The sequence below is a fragment of the Scomber japonicus genome, chromosome 12 (genome assembly GCF_027409825.1).
Source record: "Scomber japonicus isolate fScoJap1 chromosome 12, fScoJap1.pri, whole genome shotgun sequence".
In the NCBI taxonomy this organism is placed as follows: domain Eukaryota; kingdom Metazoa; phylum Chordata; class Actinopteri; order Scombriformes; family Scombridae; genus Scomber; species Scomber japonicus.
In genome coordinates, this window is record NC_070589.1 from 35,717,491 (window position 1) to 35,727,414 (window position 9,924).

Genomic DNA, 9,924 nt, shown 5'->3' on the forward strand with positions numbered 1-9,924 from the left:
TTTGCTCTGTGACTGAGTGTGATGTGAATCCGCTAACAGATAATATACATATATAACATATATATATATAATATATATATACAATAAAGACACTCAGCTGCAGCTCTGGCTGTAAATAGGCCTCTACATTTTATTGTGAAGGATACCTCTACACTGATCGGTGAGTGTTTTATTGTGAAGGCGGAGACCGGATGCAGACGGTACGGCGGCTGGGAGGCTCATTCCGCGGAGCTGCTGACGATGGGAGACATCTTCTGTGAGGAGCTCGAGGACTTGGTTCACTTCTCAGTGCACGACCTGCCGACACGAGGCTATGTCGTCATGGAGGAGATCCGACGTCAGGGGAAACTCTGTGACGTCACGCTCAAGGTAAAGATGACGCGGCGCTCAGACAGCTGTTAGCCTGCTAGCGGCTAACATGCTAACAACATGCTAATTCAGCTAACAGCGGATTAGCAGCCGACAGTTTGACGTCACTGTAATGAACTCTGACCCGGAAACACCTGAGACCTGCCCCCCGCCGTGAACAGACTCATGACGTCACACTGCCTTTTTGTTAATGCTTCCTGGTTACCGTTGCTAACATCACACGCTATGAACTGTGGGTAAAAAGGTGCGCGTGCACGTCACTGTCAAAGCTGTGAGTCTCAGAGCACGAGACAGGCTCAGGTAGAGGCAAGTGAATCCGTGTGTGACGTATTTCCGGTTTCTGTCACAGGTCAGAGTGTTTTTAGATGTAAAGAATTCAGATATGATCAATAATCAGTAATCAGTAGATCAATAACCTGTTTCCACGGAGGACGTTCCTGGTAACATTTGGGAGAACCTTTGCAGGAACAGCAGAGTAGAACCCTAATAGAACCCTAATAGAACCCTGATAGAACCCAGCGGCCCTACTGCGTTTTATTGTGGAGCTTCCTGTTGTAGTGATTTCATTCTGCTTTGCATCACAGCGATGTTAAAAGTAATCAATATAATTGTTATTTTAAGACATTTATTGACAGTAATTAAGCTCCACTCCTGAAGTCAGCCACGTGGTCACCTGACCTCTGACCTCAGACCGCCACGTGGTCACCTGACCTCTGACCTCAGACCGCCACGTGGTCACACTTTCAAATTTTTTACTGGTGTATAAAAAACTATTTTGAATAAATAAATGATGCTTAGAACATTATACAGGTGAGAACGTTATACAGGTGAGAACGTTATACAGGTGAGAACGTTACAGGTGAGAACATTATACAGGTGAGAACGTTATACAGGTGAGAACGTTACAGGTGAGAACATTATACAGGTGAGAACCGCCCAGGTGAGAACCCTCCAGGTGAGAACCCTCCAGGTGAGAACCCTCCAGGTGAGAACCGCCCAGGTGAGAACCGCCCAGGTGAGAACCCTCCAGGTGAGAACCCTCCAGCTGACGGCTACTTCCTGTCTGCAGGTGGGGGATCATAAGTTCAGCGCCCACCGGATCGTGCTGGCGGCGTCGATCCCGTACTTCCACGCCATGTTCACCAACGACATGGTGGAGTGCAAGCAGGACGAGATCCTGATGCAGGGCATGGACCCCAGGTAACCCCCCCCCCCACCCAGACCCCAGTTCTAACCCCAGGTCTACCCCCCCCCCCCCCAGGTCTACCCCAGGTCTAACCCCCCCCCCCCCCCCCCCTTGTGTTGCAGTGCTCTGGAGTCTCTCATTAACTTCGCCTACAGCGGTCACGTCGCCATCGACCAGCAGAACGTTCAGAGTCTCCTGATCGGCTCGAGCTTCCTGCAGCTGCAGAACGTCAAAGACGCCTGCTGCTCCTTCCTGCAGGAGAGGTACCTGTCTGTCTGCTTCCTGTCTGTCTGCTACCTGTCTGTCTGCTTCCTGTCTGTCTGCTTCCTGTCTGTCTGTCTGCTTCCTGTCTGTCTGCTACCTGTCTGTCTGCTACCTGTCTGTCTGCTTCCTGTCTGTCTGCTTCCTGTCTGTCTGTCTGTCTGCTACCTGTCTGTCTGCTACCTGTCTGTCTGCTTCCTGTCTGTCTGCTTCCTGTCTGTCTGCTACCTGTCTGTCTGCTACCTGTCTGTCTGCTACCTGTCTGTCTGTTACCTGTCTGTCTGCTACCTGTCTGTCTGCTACCTGTCTGTCTGCTTCCTGTCTGTCTGCTACCTGTCTGTCTGCTACCTGTCTGTCTGCTACCTGTCTGTCTGTTACCTGTCTGTCTGCTACCTGTCTGTCTGTCTGCTACCTGTCTGTCTGCTACCTGTCTGTCTGCTTCCTGTCTGTCTGCTACCTGTCTGTCTGCTACCTGTCTGTCTGCTACCTGTCTGTCTGTTACCTGTCTGTCTGCTTCCTGTCTGTCTGCTTCCTGTCTGTCTGTCTGCTACCTGTCTGTCTGCTACCTGTCTGTCTGCTTCCTGTCTGTCTGCTACCTGTCTGTCTGCTACCTGTCTGTCTGCTTCCTGTCTGTCTTCTTCCTGTCTGTCTGTCTGCTACCTGTCTGTCTGCTTCCTGTCTGTCTTCTTCCTGTCTGTCTGTCTGCTACCTGTCTGTCTGTCTGCTACCTGTCTGTCTGCTACCTGTCTGTCTGTCTGTCTGCTACCTGTCTGTCTGTCTGTCTGCTACCTGTCTGTCTGTCTGCTACCTGTCTGTCCTCTCACCTGTCTGTCTGCTACCTGCCTGTCTGTCTGCTACCTGTCTGTATGTCTGCTTCCTGTCTGTCTGTCTGCTACCTGTCCGTCCTCTCACCTTTCTGTCTGTCCTCTCACCTGTCTGTCTGCTACCTGTCTGTCTGTCTGCTACCTGTCTGTCTGCTACCTGTCTGCCTGTCCTCTTACCTGTCTGTCTGCTACCTGTCTGTCTGTCTGCTACCGTCTGTCTGCTACCTGTCTGTCTGTCCTCTCACCTGTCTGTCTGCTACCTGTCTGTCCTCTCACCTGTCTGTCTGTCCTCTCACCTGCCTGTCTGTCTTCTCACCTGTCTGTCCTCTCACCTGTCTGTCCTCTCACCTGTCTGTCTGCTACCTGTCTGTCCTCTCACCTGTCTGTCCTCTCACCTGTCTGTCCTCTCACCTGTCTGTCTGTCCTCTCACCTGTCTGTCCTCTCACCTGTCTGTCTGCTACCTGTCTGTCCTCTCACCTGTCTGTCTGCTACCTGTCTGTCCTCTCACCTGTCTGTCTGCTACCTGTCTGTCCTCTCACCTGTCTGTCTGCTACCTGTCTGTCCTCTCACCTGTCTGTCTGCTACCTGTCTGTCCTCTCACCTGTCTGTCTCCCCTGTGCAGGTTACACCCTAAGAACTGTCTAGGCGTGCGTCAGTTTGCAGAGACCATGATGTGCACCACGCTGTACGACTCCGCCAGCAGCTTCCTGCACCAGCACTTTGTGGAGGTTTCCTTATCGGAGGAGTTCCTGAGTCTGAGGACGGAGGAGGTGCTGGAGCTGGTGGGCTGCGACGAGCTCAACATCAAAGCAGAGGAACAGGTGAGACCCTCACAGGTGTGTGAGGCGTGTTATTCTACAGGTGTGTGAGGCGTGTTATTCTACAGGTGTGTGAGGCGTGTTATTCTCTACAGGTGTGTGAGGCGTGTTGTTCTCTACCTGTGCAGGTGTGTGAGGGGTGTTATTCTCTACAGGTGTGTGAGGCGTGTTATTCTCTACAGGTGTGTGAGGCGTGTTATTCTACAGGTGTGTGAGGCGTGTTATTCTACAGGTGTGTGAGGCGTGTTATTCTACAGGTGTGTGAGGCGTGTTATTCTACAGGTGTGTGAGGCGTGTTATTGTACAGGTGTGTGAGGCGTGTTATTCTACAGGTGTGTGAGGCGTGTTATTCTACAGGTGTGTGAGGCGTGTTATTCTACAGGTGTGTGAGGCGTGTTATTCTACAGGTGTGTGAGGCGTGTTATTCTCTACAGGTGTGTGAGGCGTGTTACTCTACAGGTGTGTGAGGCGTGTTATTCTACAGGTGTGTGAGGCGTGTTATTCTCTACAGGTGTGTGAGGCGTGTTACTCTCTACAGGTGTGTGAGGCGTGTTACTCTCTACAGGTGTGTGAGGCGTGTTATTCTCTACAGGTGTGTGAGGCGTGTTATTCTACAGGTGTGTGAGGCGTGTTACTCTACAGGTGTGTGAGGCGTGTTATTCTACAGGTGTGTGAGGCGTGTTACTGTACAGGTGTGTGAGGCGTGTTATTCTCTACAGGTGTGTGAGGCGTGTTATTCTACAGGTGTGTGAGGCGTGTTATACTACAGGTGTGTGAGGCGTGTTACTCTACAGGTGTGTGAGGCGTGTTATTCTACAGGTGTGTGAGGCGTGTTACTCTACAGGTGTGTGAGGCGTGTTATTCTACAGGTGTGTGAGGCGTGTTACTGTACAGGTGTGTGAGGCGTGTTACTGTACAGGTGTGTGAGGCGTGTTATTCTACAGGTGTGTGAGGCGTGTTATTCTCTACAGGTGTGTGAGGCGTGTTACTCTACAGGTGTGTGAGGCGTGTTATTCTCTACAGGTGTGTGAGGCGTGTTACTCTACAGGTGTGTGAGGCGTGTTACTCTACAGGTGTGTGAGGCGTGTTACTCTACAGGTGTGTGAGGCGTGTTATTCTACAGGTGTGTGAGGCGTGTTATTCTACAGGTGTGTGAGGCGTGTTATTCTCTACAGGTGTGTGAGGCGTGTTATTCTACAGGTGTGTGAGGCGTGTTATTCTCTACCTGTGCAGGTGTGTGAGGCGTGTTATTCTACAGGTGTGTGAGGCGTGTTACTCTACAGGTGTGTGAGGCGTGTTATTCTACAGGTGTGTGAGGCGTGTTACTCTACAGGTGTGTGAGGCGTGTTACTCTACAGGTGTGTGAGGCGTGTTATTCTCTACCTGTGCAGGTGTGTGAGGCGTGTTATTCTACAGGTGTGTGAGGCGTGTTATTCTCTACAGGTGTGTGAGGCGTGTTATTCTCTACAGGTGTGTGAGGCGTGTTATTCTACAGGTGTGTGAGGCGTGTTATTCTACAGGTGTGTGAGGCGTGTTATTCTACAGGTGTGTGAGGCGTGTTATTCTACAGGTGTGTGAGGCGTGTTATTCTCTACAGGTGTGTGAGGCGTGTTATTCTACAGGTGTGTGAGGCGTGTTATTCTACAGGTGTGTGAGGCGTGTTATTCTCTACAGGTGTGTGAGGCGTGTTATTCTACAGGTGTGTGAGGCGTGTTACTCTACAGGTGTGTGAGGCGTGTTGTTCTACAGGTGTGTGAGGCGTGTTATTCTCTACAGGTGTGTGAGGCGTGTTATTCTACAGGTGTGTGAGGCGTGTTGTTCTACAGGTGTGTGAGGTGTGTTATTCTACAGGTGTGTGAGGCGTGTTACACTACAGGTGTGTGAGGCGTGTTATTCTCTACAGGTGTGTGAGGCGTGTTATTCTCTACAGGTGTGTGAGGCGTGTTACTCTCTACAGGTGTGTGAGGTGTGTTATTCTACAGGTGTGTGAGGCGTGTTACTCTACAGGTGTGTGAGGCGTGTTATTCTACAGGTGTGTGAGGCGTGTTATTCTACAGGTGTGTGAGGCGTGTTATTCTCTACAGGTGTGTGAGGTGTGTTATTCTACAGGTGTGTGAGGCGTGTTACTCTACAGGTGTGTGAGGCGTGTTATTCTACAGGTGTGTGAGGCGTGTTATACTACAGGTGTGTGAGGCGTGTTATTCTACAGGTGTGTGAGGCGTGTTATTCTACAGGTGTGTGAGGCGTGTTACTCTACAGGTGTGTGAGGCGTGTTACTCTACAGGTGTGTGAGGCGTGTTATTCTACAGGTGTGTGAGGCGTGTTATTCTACAGGTGTGTGAGGCGTGTTATTCTACAGGTGTGTGAGGCGTGTTATTCTCTACAGGTGTGTGAGGCGTGTTATTCTACAGGTGTGTGAGGCGTGTTACTCTACAGGTGTGTGAGGCGTGTTATTCTACAGGTGTGTGAGGCGTGTTATTCTACAGGTGTGTGAGGCGTGTTATTCTACAGGTGTGTGAGGCGTGTTATTCTACAGGTGTGTGAGGCGTGTTATTCTACAGGTGTGTGAGGCGTGTTACTCTACAGGTGTGTGAGGCGTGTTATTCTCTACAGGTGTGTGAGGCGTGTTATTCTACAGGTGTGTGAGGCGTGTTACTCTACAGGTGTGTGAGTCGTGTTATTCTACAGGTGTGTGAGGCGTGTTATTCTCTACAGGTGTGTGAGGCGTGTTATTCTCTACAGGTGTGTGAGGCGTGTTATTCTACAGGTGTGTGAGGCGTGTTATACTACAGGTGTGTGAGGCGTGTTATTCTACAGGTGTGTTACTCTACAGGTGTGTGAGGCGTGTTACTCTACAGGTGTGTGAGGCGTGTTACTCTACAGGTGTGTGAGGCGTGTTACTCTACAGGTGTGTGAGGCGTGTTACTCTACAGGTGTGTGAGGTGTGTTATTCTACAGGTGTGTGAGGTGTGTTATTCTACAGGTGTGTTACTCTACAGGTGTGTGAGGCGTGTTATTCTCTACAGGTGTGTGAGGCGTGTTACTCTACAGGTGTGTGAGGCGTGTTATTCTCTACAGGTGTGTGAGGCGTGTTATTCTACAGGTGTGTGAGGCGTGTTACTCTACAGGTGTGTGAGGCGTGTTATTCTACAGGTGTGTGAGGCGTGTTATTCTCTACAGGTGTGTGAGGCGTGTTATTCTACAGGTGTGTGAGGCGTGTTATTCTACAGGTGTGTGAGGCGTGTTATTCTACAGGTGTGTGAGGCGTGTTATTCTACAGGTGTGTGAGGCGTGTTATTCTCTACAGGTGTGTGAGGCGTGTTATTCTACAGGTGTGTGAGGCGTGTTACTCTACAGGTGTGTGAGGCGTGTTACTCTACAGGTGTGTGAGGCGTGTTATTCTCTACAGGTGTGTGAGGCGTGTTACTCTACAGGTGTGTGAGGCGTGTTATTCTACAGGTGTGTGAGGCGTGTTATTCTCTACAGGTGTGTGAGGCGTGTTACTCTACAGGTGTGTGAGGCGTGTTATTCTACAGGTGTGTGAGGCGTGTTATTCTACAGGTGTGTGAGGCGTGTGTGAGGCGTGTTACTCTACAGGTGTGTGAGGCGTGTTACTCTACAGGTGTGTGAGGCGTGTTATTCTACAGGTGTGTGAGGCGTGTTATTCTACAGGTGTGTGAGGCGTGTTATTCTACAGGTGTGTGAGGCGTGTTATTCTCTACCTGTGCAGGTGTGTGAGGCGTGTTACTCTCTACCTGTACAGGTGTTTGAGGCGGTGCTGGCCTGGGTTCATCATGACCGGGACCGGAGGGAGTCTCTGCTGCCGGAGCTGCTCTCTAAGATCCGGCTGCCGCTGTGTCGACCTCAGTTCTTATCGGACCGAGTCCAGCAGGACGAACTGGTACGCTGCTGCCATAAATGCAGGTGAGACAGGTGTAACCAGCAGGTAGATGTTGTGCCTGGTGACATCATCATGTAGCTGTGTAATGATTGGTTGAATGACTCTGTTGTCAGAGATCTGGTGGATGAAGCTAAAGATTTCCACCTGATGCCGGAGCGCCGTCCTCACCTGCCCACCTTCAAGACCCGGCAGAGGTGCTGCACGTCCATCACAGGACTCATCTACGCTGTGGGAGGACTCAACAGCTCAGGTACCTGTTCACCTGTACACCTGTACACCTGTTCACCTGTTCATCTGTTCATCTGTCTACCTGCTCACCTGCTCACCTGTCTACCTGTTCACCTGTACACCTGTTCACCTGCTCACCTTCTCACCTGTCTACCTGCTCACCTGTACACCTGTTCACCTGTTCACCTGTCTACCTGCTCACCTGCTCATCTGTTCACCTGCTCACCTGTCTACCTGCTCACCTGTCCACCTGTACACCTGTTCAATTGTTCACCTGTACACCTGTACACCTGTTCATCTGTCTACCTGCTCACCTGTCCACCTGTACACCTGTTCAATTGTTCACCTGTACACCTGCTCACCTGTTCATCTGTCTACCTGCTCACCTGTTCACCTGTACACCTGTTCACCTGCTCACCTGTCTACCTGCTCACCTGTACACCTGTTCACCTGCTCACCTGCTCACCTGTTCACCTGCTCACCTGTTCACCTGTTCACCTGCTCACCTGTACACCTGTCTACCTGTTCACCTGCTCACCTGTCTACCTGTTCACCTGTTCACCTGTACACCTGCTCACCTGTACACCTGCTCACCTGTGGAGTAAAGGCTACAGTATGATGCCATGTGACTGGCTGTCAGCTGATGTCAGTGTTTTTCTTCTTCAGGTGATTCCTTAAACGTTGTTGAAGTGTTTGATCCAATCGGGAACTTCTGGGAGCGATGTCAGCCAATGAGGACGGCTCGTAGCAGAGTGGGCGTGGCCGTCATTAATGGGCTGCTGTACGCGATTGGAGGATACGACGGCCAATCGCGGCTCAGCACTGTGGAAGTTTACAACCCCGAGACGGACAGCTGGACCCGAGTGTCGAGCATGAACAGCCAGCGCAGGTCAGTACACGATCACTACACGATTAATACACGATTAATATACGATTAATATACTATCACTACTCGATTAATACACGATCAGTACACGATCACTACACGATTAATATACGATTAATATACGATTAATATACGATCAATACGCGATCACTACACGATCACTACGCGATCACTACACGATCACTACGCGATCAATACGCGATCACTACACGATCAATACGCGATCACTACGCGATCAATACACGATCAATACACGATCACTACGCGATCAATACGCGATCACTACGCGATCACTACACGATCACTACGCGATCAATACGCGATCAATACACGATCACTACACGATCACTACACGATCACTACACGATCACTACGCGATCAATACGCGATCACTACACGATCACTACGCGATCACTACGCGATCACTACACGATCAGTACGCGATCACTACACGATCAATACACGATCAGTACGCGATCAGTACACGATCAATACACGATCAGTACGCGATCACTACACGATCACTACACGATCAATACACGATCAGTACGCGATCAGTACACGATCAATACACGATCAGTACGCGATCACTACACGATCACTACACGATCAATACGCGATCACTAAACGATCACTACACGATCAGTACGCGATCACTACACGATCAATACGCGATCACTACGCGATCAATACGCGATCACTTCGCGATCAATACGCGATCACTACACGATCAATACGCGATCACTACGCGATCAATAGGCGATCACTACGCGATCAGTACGCGATCAGTACGTGATCACTACACGATCAATACGCGATCAGTACGTGATCACTACGCGATCACTACACGGTCATTACGCGATCAATACGCGATCAGTACGCGCTCAATACGCGATCAATACACGATCACTACACGATCACTACGCGATCAATACGCGATCAGTACGCGATCAGTACGTGATCACTACACGATCAATACGCGATCAGTACGTGATCACTACGCGATCACTACGCGATCAGTACACGATCACTACACGATCACTACACGATTAATATACGATTAATACACGATCAGTACGCGATCAATACGCGATCAATACACGATCACTACACGATTAATATACGATTAATATACGATCACTACACGATCACTACCCGATCACTACACGATCACTACACGATCACTACACGATTAATATACGATCAATACGCGATCAATACGCGATCACTACACGATCAATACGCGATCAGTACGCAATCACTACACGATCACTACACGATCAATACAGTGACATCACAGTGACATCACAGTGACATCATGTGTCCTCAGCGCCATGGGAACGGTGGTGATCGATGGAAACATCTACGTGTGCGGCGGCTACGACGGGAAGTCGTCTCTGAACTCGGTGGAGTGTTACTCTCCAGAAACCGACAGGTGATCAATACTTCC

At 50.2% G+C, this 9,924-nt stretch overlaps 1 protein-coding gene across 1 annotated transcript in view; it reads left to right on the forward strand.

Annotated features, from left to right (window-relative positions):
* The first annotated feature begins 237 nt into the window (after positions 1-237).
* The window catches only part of klhl18 (kelch-like family member 18), a 10,664-nt gene continuing 977 nt past the window's right edge, over positions 238-9,924 (forward strand). Inside the window, exons 1-8 of the mRNA XM_053330333.1 lie at positions 238-369; positions 1,439-1,569; positions 1,678-1,818; positions 3,264-3,462; positions 7,223-7,383; positions 7,474-7,610; positions 8,255-8,477; positions 9,805-9,909. Of these exons, the coding sequence (XP_053186308.1) occupies positions 241-369; positions 1,439-1,569; positions 1,678-1,818; positions 3,264-3,462; positions 7,223-7,383; positions 7,474-7,610; positions 8,255-8,477; positions 9,805-9,909 (1,226 nt within the window). The 5' untranslated portion in view covers positions 238-240. The remainder of the gene's footprint in view (positions 370-1,438; positions 1,570-1,677; positions 1,819-3,263; positions 3,463-7,222; positions 7,384-7,473; positions 7,611-8,254; positions 8,478-9,804; positions 9,910-9,924) is intronic.